General features: G+C 37.6%; 1 protein-coding gene across 1 annotated transcript in view; it reads right to left on the bottom strand.

Annotated features, from left to right (window-relative positions):
• Apbb2 (amyloid beta precursor protein binding family B member 2) overlaps positions 1-15,283 on the bottom strand; it is a 267,412-nt gene that overhangs the window by 157,959 nt on the left and 94,170 nt on the right. Inside the window, exon 3 of the mRNA XM_033758829.1 lies at positions 7,503-7,571. Coding sequence (XP_033614720.1) covers positions 7,503-7,521 — 19 coding nt within the window. The 5' untranslated portion in view covers positions 7,522-7,571. The remainder of the gene's footprint in view (positions 1-7,502; positions 7,572-15,283) is intronic.

Here is a 15,283-nt window from a genome sequence, read left to right on the forward strand (position 1 = left end):
AAAAAAAAAAAAAAAAAAAACAAACCTGCAGAGAGTTCAGCACAGTATGTAACAATAAATCTTCCCTCATTTCTTTGTACCCAAGTGACAGAGCACAGGGCTGCTTGCAAATTAACCACCTCACTCCTAGGTCTGTTTTGGAAGGGAGGTGGTGTTTCACACAGGGTCTCACTATGTAGTTCAGGGTGGCCTTGAACTGATTATGTAGCCCAGGTAGGCCTCAAACTCATAGTGATTCTCCTGCCTCAGCCTCCTGAGTGCAGGGATTACAGGCCTGCACTACCACACCAGGCCTCCTCCTGGGTCTGAGTGATAGAAATGTTCTTATACAGAGATACAAAGAGTAAGCACACTAACAAGAAAGGACAAAGAAGCTTTTTTTTTAAAGAAAAAAAAACATTTCTCAAGTTTGAGAGGAGGCTTGCGTATTATTTAATTGAAGTACTAGAGATTAAACCCAGGGCCTTCTCATGAGCTACATCTTTTAATTTGAGACAAGATCTTTTCATTTTTTTAATTTGAGATAAGATCTTGCTAAGTTTTCTAGGCTGGACTCAAACTCATGATCTTCCTGCCTCAGGAAGTGCTAGGATTCCAGGTGTGCTCTACCATGCCTGACTGCATTTCTATTAAATGAAACAAAATCTCATAACGTCTATTTAAGCCTCTAATATTTAGCCATTTTCTTTAGAATCAAAAGGCCTAAAAAAATACAACCAAACTCTATAATGTGACAGACAAGTTACTTAAACTCCCCATTTTTTTGCTGCACAGTGGAGGTAACAGTAGCTACATCTCATGGAGTTTCACTGCAGGCTTTTTCAAAGAAATGACTGTCAAACATCTAACCTAATGGCTGGCATATTACAAGAGCTCAAACTATGCTAGGGATTGCTATTATTTTACAGCTCTCTCTCCCTGAATATTTCTCTCAGAAAACACGAAATAAAGTCAGAGAAATCTACCAGGGTGGTGGGTGCGCCTCCTCTGAGTTGCAGAGTATCTGAAGGGAAGAGGGGATGGATTGTCACCCAGGGGGTCTGTTATGGTTTAGATCTAAAGTGTCCCCTAAAGGTCTCAGGGGTTCAAAGCTGGGGCTTTTAGAAGGAGACTGGACCACAGGAGTGTGATTATCAGTAGATAAGCCCGTCACTATGTTCATAGATGAATGTGCTGTTGGGATGTGGAGCCTGGCTGGAGGAGTGGGCCACTGGGTGTACCTTTGCGGGGATATCCCTTGCTCAGGCTCTTGGTTTATCTCTGCTTCCTGATTGCGAGGGCTTGAGAAACTTTCCTTCAATGGGTCTTTCTGCCACGTCATTTCTGCCCTGGAGCCAGCTGACCATGGAATGAGCCGCTGAAACTGTGAGCTAAAATAAATCTCTTCTCTTGTAAGCTGTATAGGTAAGGTATTTGGTCTTGGTGATGAAAAGATGACGAGCACACTAAATCAAAGAGCATTTTGTCTAATACAGTGGTACCTTGGTTCATGGACTCAATTCTCTCCATGATCTGGCTTGCAAACTGAACTAGATGAAAACTACATCACATTTCCCCGTGAGGTCAACATTGAACCTAACCACTGAATTTGATTCGGTTCTTGCCCAACTTGGTTTGCAGAATCAAGTTAAAAGAATCACATTCGTGAACTGAGGCACCACTGTACCTCTCTATAAATTAGGGAGATGGGGAAAGTTAAATCTACTTAAACATAGGCTGGAATCTCACTGAGAATGCACGGCATTTCCACTCTCCCAGATTCCCAACTTAGAAACCTCAGCATAGCCCCTTATGTTATCTCATCAGTCTGTCAATTTTACTTAAAAATGTTTCCCCACTAATTCAAGTTTCCTCTTCTTACCTGTTCTGTGCCTACTCTCAAGCCCTTAGCCCTTATTCTAGGTGTCTTCATTGGTAGCACTAGTATAAAAGCTCCAACTCCATTTACCCTGATACACTTTGCCCTCCATAATCCAAAAATCTGAAATATTAGAAAATCTTAAATGTTCCCAGATCTTACACAATATCATCAGTGGACAATTGCACTCCTGACCTCATGTGACCAGTTGTAGTTGAAATGGAGGTACACTGAACATATACAAATTACTCTCAGACTACATGTATGTGGTATATATGAAACATAAATAAACTTTGTGATATATATACATACAAACATGCTGAAATCAGAAACATTTCTAATCCCAAGCATTTCAATTAAGGGATATGATATATACGTATATATACATGTGTGCGCACACACACACACACACACACTTCCACACTCACACACACGTTTATTCTTCACACGAACTACCAGTTCATTTTATAAAGTGGCTGCACTATTTTACACTCTCAACTAGCCGGGTGTGGATTCCATTTTCTCTACATCCTTTTCAACACTTGCTATTGTCTTCTTTTTTAAATTACAGCCCCCTTTGTTGACATGAAATGGTGTCTCACTGTGTTTTTCACTTGCATTTCCCTTTCTCTTTTGCATTCCCAGAATTTCCAGTTCATTATACAAAGTCTGGCATACAAAGCACTCAATAAATTCATTCATTAAATATTTATCAATCACCTACTATATTCCATGCTTTCTCGTCAAGGGCAGAAACACAACAGGGAACAAAATAAGCAGAATGGGTGAGCAATGAATGTAACCAAGGGGGCTGATCTTTATTACAGGGGGTAGCTCCCCTCCTTTATTGTCAGGTGAAAGGGCCTGCAAGGATTCCACCCCCACCCCCACATCTGTGCATCACACTGTTTTGAGTATGATTCACGAAGATCCAACCTCAACTCAAAAGAATCAACTATTCCAAGTAGGTGTAGGTTTAGATACAACAGTGTGACTAAAACAAATACTGCTGCTGTCATTGCTCTTGTGCATGCCTGACGGAGAAACATCTATTATAACCTGGCATGTGTTCCCTCCTTTTCTGTGAACAGCTCCACAATTTTTCTTGGGGAAATCAGCTTTCCCCCACACCCATTCACTCATTCAACAGATTTTTTTTTTTTTTTTTTGCCACTATCATGTGCCAGAAATGCTTCTAAGTGCTGAGGATACAGCAATGAACAAAATTGACTAAATAAAAATATCTACTCCAGTGGAGCTTATGTTCTAGAGTTCCAGCGCATGTGGTTTAAGCAAAGACAGCAAATCCCCATGGCTCAGGCTGGTTCGAGAGCCAATCGTGAGGCCTTCACCGGAATTATAAGAAGAGAAGCAGTCTCTTTTCTCTCTGAAACTAGAACATGCAATCTTTGAGCCTCAGAGGTCACCATGAAGAGACAACCTGCCTGAGCAAAAGTCTAGCAAGGAAACAGAGCTGAGACAGAAAGTGAGAGAGTCCTAGTGGTACTGGTTGAGCCCCAAAAATAAGTCTTCCCTGAACGTAACAGCCCTGGACTTTTCTCAGCAAACAGACTGACTTATTTATATTGCTTAAGGCCACTTTGAGCTAGTTTGCTCTTTTCTGCAATTAAAAGAGCCCTGGCTAATAAATCAAGCATTTTTAAAAATGAAACCTAAACAATGTTAGGTAGGGCAGTGTCACTTTAATTTCATGAGACACAGCTCTTCTCAAGGCCAGCCACAAAGGCCCCAGCCCAGGTGCAGCCAGGCAGACACTCCCCTCTACCGCCATCCCAGCTGGACTTGTGCTTCTCCCTATAGTGTGGCAGCTCCTCGCCCCATCTCTTCCCAGAGACCTCCAGCCTCTGTCAAAGAAGAGCTTGTCAGGAATGACAGGAAACTCCCCTCTCCTCAGTAATCAGCTGCTCTCCCTCTGCTCTCCCACATATAAAACTGGAAACAGGCTGACAAATGAGCACAAATTAGTCCAAACTTTGCCCCGTTCTTGAATGAGATGTCACATTTTCTACATTTTTACTCCTCTGCTAAACAACTTTTACTTCCACTGAGGAGTTAACAGCAAAACTGCTGTCCTAAGGAATCCTGCCTCTTGAACTAGACCTCAAAGTATTAAGGTAATGAAAGAAACCCAGATTTTTCTCTTCCTTTTAGGAAGAGAAGCAAAAGAAAGCTTGTTTCCTGAAATTACTCAGGAAAGCAAACCTCCACATGATAAGAATGATGAGAACTTCTCTGTGAACAAGAGGCAAATGTTATTAGAAGGCAGCTTGGGCCATGGGGTCAGGGAGATCACAGGAATAGAACTGCAAATTTCTAGAGCTTGTAGAGTAAATTCATGGGTCTACAAGAAATGAGTGATCTCAACAGATAACAAGCAATTCAAGAGAGATGGAGCAAATAATTTTCTTTAAGAAACTCAGTCAGATCTGAATTAGTTCTCTTTAGGCACTCCATGATGTACACAACTTTTATTTGCCAGTGATAGAAACAAATCTGAAATGTTAGTGAGAAAGATTCTCTGTTATTCCCATAACAGTTATTCCATGTTATGGTTTATATCTAGATGTTCCCCACAGCCTTGTGCACTCATAGGTGGGGCTTTGCAGAGGAGGCTGGATCATGGGTGTGTGATACTGGATTAGTGCACTGATGGGTTTATACCTAGGTGTGATGTTGAGAGGTGAAAGAGGTAGGTCACTGGGGGCATGGCCCGGAACGGGTGTGTGTGTGTGTGTGTGTGTGTGTGTGTGTGTGTGTGTGTGTGCGCGTGTGTGCGTGCACACATGTACATGAGCATGTGTGTATTTATCCTTCCTCCCTTGATCTTGGCCCTGCCCCTCATTGCCTTGCCATGAGGTCTTTCTCCTCTGCCATGCTGTCTGGCCTTCCCCTAGCTGACTATGGACTGAAACCTCTCCAAACTGTGAGCTAAAATCAACCTCTCTTCCTTTAAGGGTGGGTGTTGGTGGGTATTGCGTCCCAGCAACAAGAGAGTACCAAAGACATTCCCCCGAATTCACAGTGTCGGAAGGATCTTATGAGCACATGGGATGAATGCTGAGGACAGAGGTTCAGGGAAGCATTCACATGAAGAGCTGAGTTGGGTCTTGAAGGAAGGTAGAGACAGGGAAGTCAAGGCACCTTTCCCTGATAGGAAAGCCTGATGTTCCAACATCACACTCAGCAGATGTGATGAATGGTTACTTTGGAAATATGAAACACCATCTGTGGCTCAAATAAATAGAGATTCTTAAAAATAGTCACCTTGAGAAACTATGTTTATTCAGGGATATTTTTTCTGCTCATTTCTAAGCTGTTCTTGCTCTTCTTCTGAAGATGACTTTTTAAGTAGAACTCTATGCTTTCTGTTTGCTTGCTTGCTTTTATTTGTTTTTTTGAGACAGAGTCTTGCTATGTAGCCCAGGTGGCCTCGAACTCACAGTGATCTTCCTGCCTCAGCTTCCTGAGTGCTGGGATTACAACAGTGTGCTATCACACCCAGCAAGTCTCCATAGATTTTTATGGCCAAGTTAAGTGAACAATGTCAATGGTAAAGCTTGGAAACACTGGGACACTGCATGTTTTCTTGAGTAACTGATAATCTGAAGCTTACGTCAATTCCCAAAGGAGAAAACAAAAATCAGTATTAAACAGCAGAATCCTTAAAATAGGGTAATTTTTTACTATGTTATGGGCAAAGGCGCAAAGCTCTATTTGGAAGGGATTCCTGAGTTATATCTTGAAAGGTTAACAGATATTTTGCAGGCAGATGATCGTTTAAACTTTGGGAGGTTCAACTTTTAAAAAAGCTCCTTGCAGTCACAGCTTCCAAGAGTTCAAAAATGTGTTTGAAGATATATTTTATTCCAGCTACTAGACCACTTCCTCCCTCAAGAGTGATCATTCAAGCTTTTTAATAAAATGATAACACAGACTAAGATCCTCCACTGAAATAAAAACACTGCTTTCCTTATAAAATTCATGACCTATTATATCACTGCATGATACTAGTGGCGGTTATTTGAAATTCGTGCTGGATAACCATTTCAGTATCACATGTAATGATCTCAAAATAAAGTTGAATTCCTTCAAAAACAATGAATATATCAACACAGCAAAATATAGAAACAATAAGAAACTTCTAGAATTATTTGATTCTTTACCTCCATTTAGAGGAATACTCATCATTTTATATATTGGTCAGGCTTTTTCTATTAATGTTTCAATACAGAATCTACTTTCAATGTAACATAAGATTTTAAAGGATCTCTGAAAGAAATTATTCTCAACATTTAGAAATATTTTTAAAGGATGCATATATTTGCACTGAGTTTATAACATTAATGTATCTATTCAAAAAATATATATTTATATTTATAAAGAAAATCTATCCCATTCCCAAATCATCACAATATAATCGATTAGATGCCCTAAGAATCAGCTTTAATTCTTGATTTTCCTGCATAAACTTGGGTTTGTTACATTGTTTTTCACTTTTTTTTTTTTTTTTGGTAGTAGTAGAGATCGAACCCAGGGCCTTCACATGAGCCAAATCCCAGGTTTCCTTTCAAAAAATTTTAATGAAAGTCTTACCAAGTTGTTGGACAGGACTCAATCTGTGACCCTCTTGCCTCAGCCTTCAAGAGTATAGGGGTTATAGATGCACATCACTGTGCTTGGCTTTTAACCGCCTGTTTAGGTATTTCTTGCTAATCATATACCTATTATGAGCCTAGTGTTTATTTTATTATTGATTTTACTTCTTTGTGTATTTTAAGTTTTACTTTGTTGAAATGTAACATGCAAAGTGTTATATAAAGGAAAGGATTTGAATAGATTTAATAGTAAGTTTAACTTTAGAATTTAAGGGCATTCATATCTATTTGGCCATGGCTAAGTCTACTTATATAAAAAATGAGAACTTGCTGAGTGTTACATATCCTAAGAAGTGAAATCTTCTCAGATCTATGTACCATTTGAAGTCCTATATTTAGATTGACATGTTCCTGCCATTTTTATATTATTGAGAGGCTAATAATTAAATCTCATAGCACACTGTATGGACTAATATCTATCATTTGAGAGAGCCATACACAAGTAGTTTGTTCTCTCTCTCTCTCTCTCTCTCTCCCTCTTTTCTATACCCTGGATGGAACTTGGGACTTTGCACTTTCAAGGCAGCCAATGGCACCACTGAGCTAAATCTCCGGCCCTCAAGCAGTTTTCTTAAGGCCTGAAATTAATCAAGATTAGATCTAAAGAGACTACTAAATTAGGAAATTCTATTCTAGAAAACCCCACAATATAAGTAGTTGCTATTGCTCTTCAGAACACTATTACTCACCCCTTTGTTCCTATTTCAACAATTCTTGTGCTATAACGTACAATGCTAGGAGGTAAAATTTGAGTTTTAATTTTCCTGAAATATTTTTACGTAATGATATGCACAGTCATGCAATATTACAAAATAGGTTAAGTCCAACTGGTTCTTCTACCTTATTTTAAAAATTCTTTTTCTATTATTTAGTAAAGAGCAGTGAAAACCAAAAGCACATCATATATCTTATAAAATTTTAATATTCAACTGTTTCTCCGCATTGAAATATGTAAAAACATATCTGACCTGGAAGTACTTCTGACATGGGTCACTGGGTGTCAGCAGTGGTGCAGGAAATACGTTATAGCTTGCAATCTAAAAAAAAAAAAGGAATCATTTGAGAAATTAAAACCCAAGTAACAAAGCACAAGGGCGTGGGAGAGCATAAAGTCCTCCCAAAAGTTGTTTAAAATGCTAAATACATTATAGTAGGTTATGTAGAAATTTTTGTTTATTTATAATTGGTCACACCAGTTTTGACTCTAATTTGAATTCCTATATAATCACATTTCTCATCAACATTTACTGAGATTTCTTTTTTTCTTTTTTTTTGGTTTTTTGAGACAGGGTCTCACTATGTAGTTGAGACTGACTTAGAGCCCACTATGTAGCCCAGGCTGGTCTTGAACTCACAGCGATTCTCCTGCCTCAGCCTCCCAAGAGCTGGGATTACAGGCGTGCACCACCATGCCCTGCTTATTGAGATTTCTTTTCCTGGGTTAGGCTTAACTTGTCTCTCTCAAGTTTCCCATGCTTTTTCTGACATAACATTCATAAACCACTAAAACAAGAAAAATGCATTTTGCTACATAAAAATTAAAACCTGTTTAGAAAAAAAATGATTATAAACAGAAAAGACAAATAAGTGGAAAAAAATACCATCGGAAATGACATAAGAGAGCTATTTTTCTTTATATTGAAAGAATTCCTTGAGATCATTAAGAAAATATAAGAATAAACTATAGGGAAATAAGCAAAGGTTAGGATCAATAAGCATAAATAAGTAGGCTCACTTGAAACTAAACAAAATGCAAATTAAATACATGGACTAATTGGTTTTCCTGTCTCAGATTACAAAGATTGATAAGATTGATAACACATAATCTAAAGAAGGGAAATGAAGAATTTTCAAATCTTTCTGGTAGGAGTAAAAACTGAAAAAACTCTTCAGAGGGCCATTCACAAATATCTGAGAAATTTAAAAATGCATGGAACTTCTCAACCTAGCAATTCCACTTTTAAGAATTAATTTTACTGATAAACTCATATGGATTCTATTTTCCTACAATCAAAACACCAGTAAAACCTAACTGCTGTTCAGTGGACAGCTGGCTCATGAAATTATGATAATTCTATGCAACAGAGCACTACACCATAATCAAGAAACGAAGTGAATCTGTGTGCACTGACATGAAAGAAAAGGGCTTTAAGACATTGCTGAGAGGGGACGAAGACATAGCACCGCATGGCCTAAGAGGAGTAAAAGTGGTAAAAGCACGTACATGTGTGCACAGACAGGCACACGCGCACACATGATTTACACAGAAATGTTCTTCATGGAACAGTAACAACCTAGAAACAGTGGTAAAGTGTCAGTCTAACAAATTAGAGACACAACAAGGAAAACTAAAAACAGACCTATTTTCAATGAGTCTGTATCAGAAATGCCACTTAGAATGATAATCTACTATATGAGCTTCAAAGCAGATTATGTATGACTCCATGTATACAAGGTACAGAAACAGGAAGAACTTCTCTGAGTCAGGGTAGTGGTTTGGGGGGCAGGGAGAGGAAGAGGAAAAAGTAAGAGAGCAGCTTTAGGGATGCTGGTCGTGGTGAACTGATTCTGGGCAGGATGTTAAAATTCAGGAAGCTGTGCCCTTACATGCACATTTCTGTACGCGTAGTACAGTTCCATGAAAAGTTACAAGAAAAAGTCAGATGCTAGATGTTTTCTAAAGCATAATTCAAATTGGAAAACTATTATGTTTTCCGAGACTCTCAATTCTAATCTAACCTTTCCAAACTAGTAACCTTTAATGGGCATTACTTCCAACTTTATGATCCAGGTAATGACCTGACAACCTGGTGTGCTGGCCCACAATCCATTTTTAATTATATTTTCACATATTGTCGGTAGGGCTCATTACTCTGGTATAATTAAAGGGGTGGCTTTATTTTAAACTGTTGAAAAACACCAAGAGATGTCTCCTCTATGCACATTTGTTTGGCCCTAAACCCTTTCTCATTTTCTTAATTTCACAGTAGTTTTCCATTTTTTTTTTTTTTAGTCATCAGTGCACCTTAAAATATATGCAGAATGACAGAAATGAAGTGGTAAAGTTAAGAAAATGAATACAAATAAAGCAGACTTAAAGGCCATGAAAGGGTATACTTACCTGAGTTTTTGACAAGACTTAAACAAAAGATAAGAATAAGTGTGTTAGTATATGTACTCCTTAAAAATCCCTGTTTCTCTGATTTGGACCAAATTCCATCCTCTATAAGGTAGAAATCAAGCACTTTGCTGACCACTTCATATTATAAATGTCCCTGGGCTATTATTTGACCCTAAGTATCCACAGTGTCCACCCTGTGCTGTGCATGGGGACACATTACCCTTTCTCAAGGGAGAAAGTGAAATTTGAAATTTAAGTTGCAATTTGAAGACTAAGTGGGATTTAGATAGGAAAAACATTTATTAAACACCTACTTCATGTATGTTATTTCCTGGCCCTGGGGATGAAGAATGCAAATACACAGCTGTTTTCCTCCCTCAGCACTTATACCTCTGATATATGAATACATCAGCTTCTGAAAAGAATTTAGCGGCATAGACTAATTCTACATAACAATAATCTGGGAAAACAGAAAAGCACTTAGAAAATAGGAGAACCCCAACATGTACAGTTTCAGTAACAAAAGCTATCTGATGTGGTGGCATATGCTTATAATCCCAGCACTCTGGGAGGCTGAGACAGTAGTACCAAAAGCTCAAGCCAAACCTGGGCAACTTAGAAAGGCCCTGTCTCAAAACTGAAAAAAGGCCTGGAGATGCAGCTCAGTGTGAAGATCCTGGATTCAGTTCCCAGTTCAGGGGAGGAAAACCAAAATAAAACAATCATCTACAGCTACGCTGTCCAATACAGCAGATACGAGTAACAACAGGGAGTCATTGAGTACCACTGAGGAACTTACTTTTCCATTTTACTTTCTTTATTTCCATTTTTTTCTTTAACTATAAATAATTTCAATATAAATTCATAGCTGGGCAGGGTGTTGCACACCTATAATCTCAGCACTAAGGCTAAGGCATGAGATTTCATGTTTGAGCTCATCCTGAATAACTATGCAACTTGGTGAGACGCTGTCTCAATTAAAATAATAAGCAGGGCTGGGGTTGTAGCTCAGGGTGAAGGCCTGAATATCTCTAGTGTCATTCATAGAGAGACAGACAGACAGACAGACAGACAGACAAAGCAGGCAATAGACTTATACTTAATTCACCAGGAAATATTTAAGTTTGGAACTTCTTGGGTGGGTGAAACTATTTTTTCAACTTTAAATTTCATGAAATCTAAATATAGATCAAGTATTTCCAGGGAACGTTTTGCATCTGAGTTCAGAGCCTAGAGTACAAATGCATACTGCTTTTGAATACTTCACATGGGAAAAAGGTAAAACATCTCATTAATCTTTAAATATTGAATACATGTTGAAATGATATTTTAGATATACTGATTTCAATGACACACTATTTAAATTAACCCCATATGGTTGTTTTAAACGTGATACTAGAAATTTCATTTTATATATGCAGCTTGCATTATAATTCTATTGGAGAATCACTAATCCAGAGAATGTAGGCAGAGTCCAAAACTTCATCTTAATAAAAATATTACTTACCTTTCCCATAAAAGTAAAGACTGACTGAAATGCTACCTCAGCTGTAATGTTAGAGATTTTGCTAGCCTTCAAAGTGTCCTTCTTGCCCCCCAAAAATCACATTCTGAGGTTAAGAAGTTTTGTAGTAAGAATACAGTTGGGACTTTAAAGTGGCATAAAATTACCCAAGTGAAAAAATCTAGCAATCATGCTTTCCAGCACTGTTTCATGTGTCTGTTTAGTGAAAATCCATTATGTGGATACACCTTATGATAGGGCTCAAGAAATGTGCAAGAAGACCACAGGAAGCACCCATAATCAGAAATCACAATTACAAAAACATTATTAAACAAATAAATTAGAAAATAAGTTCATATAATACTTCTATTTCGGTTCAGTATAAGACACTACATATTTTAAAATGATTCTAATAAAAATCTGCTTTACCTGTATTACCTAGATACAGGCAAACAAGTCTAATACATACACTTCAAGAATCAAATTCTCTCTCTCTCTCTCTCTCTCTCTCTCTCTCTCTCTCTCCCTTTTTTATTTATTTATTCTTTTGTGGTACTGGGGATCGAACTCAGGACCTTGTGCTTGTGAGGCAGGTGGCAGCCCCACAGAGCTAAATCTCCAGCCCATTAATCATATTCTATACATCAGGATTCATCCTAGACAGTCATTAGATGCTTGTCTCTGTGCAGAATCACTGCTAGCACCACAGATATACATGCAGAGATGTGTGTCATATTCGTAACTCAGATATCATGATGTGTACTGCTATCTTTAAAGTCAACTTCAAAATGCTGAATTAACTCTTAGAAAACTCCAAAAAAATATTAAACAAATTGTCTTTCAATTAGAAGCAGTTTCTATTTCTGGAATACATGTACAGTAAATACTAAAATCATTTGAAATGCTTTATGTTTAGAACTTCTAGTATATGGTTATATGCATGTGGTTCACCTACAGGAATGTTTGGTAGGGTATCTGGAAACTTTGAAGAGTATGATACTGCTATACAAAGCGGTCCTGGGTACTGTAAGACACCAATCATCCCTGATTTCCATCCCAAAGCTGTAAGTAGTGAGTCCTCTTTTGTACTCTTTAGGAGTGCTGGCCATTTCTGCGCTAGAACATTAGGGAATTAGCCCAGAATTCTCTTTCTCTTCTGAACTCATTCAACACTTAAGTCTCATTCACTATTGAGCCAATACTTAAATCTTTGAAAGCCTGTTCAATTTTCTTGTTCAACCGTAAATTGTAATTATCAATCTGACAGTTACTATGAGTATCAAATAAGGATCACACATCATTTTCCTTAGTGGCTAGCACATCCTAAGCATACAGAAATCTTAAGTGCCATTGTTACTGTTCATATTTTTTTACAACTATGATCTCTTTTCTCATCCAGGTTGTAAGCTTTCTGAAGCAAAGTGTGGAAATATCACGGAGACCTTTGCATACCCAGTGTAAATACTCAAACTCTGATCATCCACATCTTCAGTCTTATTTCCCTGCCGTGTCCTGACTTCTTGCAAATGTGTTCACAAATAGCAGTCTGAGTCCAAGAACGGAGCTAAGAATTGCAATTATAATGGAAACGTTCCTTCTGCCACTATTGAAATCATCACTGTAACCTGCCAAGCACAGGAAGAGCTGTCCAAAATCTCTCAGTGTATATTTGCTCTTGAAAATCTGCAGGATTGTGCAAGTTGATAAATACTTTGAGAGAAGATACTACATGCCAGGACTAGGCCTATCTATATATACATACTGATTTTATCTTACTTTAAAGTTTTAAACGTTTTTCCCTAAATAACTTCATCTCTATTTCAAGATCTGTAAACTGGAGCAGTAACATCAGGAGACGAGGGTCCTCTTGGTATATTTATATTTATACCTAACTGTATTCATGGAGCACATATGTCCCAAGCAATGAGCCAAGTAGGTACTTTGTGAAATCTCACTTAGCACTTAGAGCAAAATCTTATGAAAGAAGTACTGTTATGATGTCAATTTCACAAATGGAGAAACAGAGGCACATTAGTCAACCTGTCGAAAGTCACACCTGAGGCAAGAGTTAGAGCTGGTGTCAGGGCTGCCATCTGCTTACCTCCAAAGACCAGACTCATGACCACCATGATGAGTCCATCAGGACTCCTTTGCTCGAAGCTGACTCAGCCTGAACTAACTAATGCTGCAAGATAACTCTTGCTACATTATTACAGTTCTTTCAGAGTTTATGTTCAATATTCTGATATATAGGTAAGTTAAAAAGAACTGCTACCAAGCAAAGCCTGAATCTTCTCTCTCCTTACAGCTTAGGAGAGTGAAACAATACAACTGAAAGCAAGTATGTAAAAATTTCACTCACTCTAAAAATTAGTTCTAAAGTCAGCAAATGAAGCAACACTCAAAAAACAGATAAATTACTTTAAAAAACCTTTTAAATAGCCTGTTTATACAATATACACAGCTTCACTTAAACAACTAAGGTGCAATATAATTTTGCAATATACAAATAATGAATGAGCCGGGGATTTAGTTCAGTAGTTCTGTCGCCTGCCTCGCAAGGGCAAGGTTCCAAGTTCAATCCCTGGCACCAAACAAAACAAAATAAAATAATGAATGAGTATACGTATATGCAAAATTTAAGATTTTTTTCCACAGAGGAGGTATACACCCTAAATCTACATACAATATTGTGCTATGTGGGAATAAACTTGAACATCTTAAGTTTAGGGATATTAACCATTACTAGTAATGAATTATTGGCCATCTACATACATGGGTACTATATGCCTGCTACTGTTTAGAATATCTGTCCTGGGAGACCCTAGATCAATCACTTATATAATTTAAAAGAGATAAAAATGTAAAACAGTATAGATGGAAGAATTAATCCTATCTCTATAATTAATGTATTTTTATATATTAAGTAAAAACACTGAAGTATATGGATTTGTGATTCTAGGTCTTTATTAATGTTCTCTACAAAAGACTTTTAAACAGCTAATTCTAAGAATACTATTAAACAGAAAAATATACTAGATATGCACAGACAGAAAGAAGGCTGTTTCTATAATGTAACCCAGGAGAAAACACCAACAACTGGAAGTATTTTGAAGACACATCATTAAATGTAGAGCTTTCTATTTAAAAGTTGCTGTTATAACCCTGAACCAGGAATTTTAAAATTGAGGTAAAAGACTCATGCTTCCCTCACAAATATACTTGATCCTCATTTTTCATATTCCAAAGGCATTACACCTGCAGTTTCAAAATAAAAGCAATGTTTAATACATCTAAGACATTTTAATTGATTTTTTATTATTTTTAAAATGTTATTATTATTATTATCTATTTATTTTTTTTGGTACCACGGATCGAACTTGGGCCCTTGCAATTGGGAGGCAGGTAGCGGAACCACTAAGCTAAATCCCTGGCCCTAAGACATTTTAATTTAAAATATGTTCCTGGAGAGCTGGGAAGGCCTGACTGCATTAATGGTACCAATCAACAGCCTTTCTTTATCCTAGTCCTCTGCTCTTTAATTTTTTTTTTAATTTTATTGAGTTTATTGGTACATTTTAGGGATACAGTACAGTTACATTCTCATGTTATTCTTTTTAATTGAAAAAAAAAAGCTGAGCGTGGCGGCACACCAGTAATCCAAGCTACTTGAGAGGCTGAGATAGGAAGACTGCAAGTTCCAGGCCAGCCTAGGCAACTTAGCAATACCTTGTCTCAAAAATTAAAAAGCCTGGAGATATAGCTCAGTGGTAGAGCACTGTGTTGCATCCATAAGCCCTGGATCCCAAGCCCAATATCAATTTTAAATTTTCACCTAATTTGGATATTTGCTCCAAAAAAGTTATGTAATTGCAAATTTTATTCTAAAGCATCGCCTTACTAGTCTTTGCAGTGGCAAACATTCTGTCTGCTCATTGACATTCAGTGTCACTCATTAGATATTGTGGAAAGGAGAATATGAATGAATATTCTCTCGCTCTTTATGGCTGAGTAATATTCCATTTTATAGAAAAACCACAACCTCTTTATCCAGTTTCCAACGGATGGGCAAATAGGCTGTTTCCAAGATTTAGCTATTACAAACTGTGCCGCTATATACATAT

Source organism: Fukomys damarensis, unplaced genomic scaffold (assembly GCF_012274545.1).
Source record: "Fukomys damarensis isolate Sample0158 unplaced genomic scaffold, DMR_v1.0_HiC HiC_scaffold_35, whole genome shotgun sequence".
Classification (NCBI taxonomy): Eukaryota; Metazoa; Chordata; class Mammalia; order Rodentia; family Bathyergidae; genus Fukomys; species Fukomys damarensis.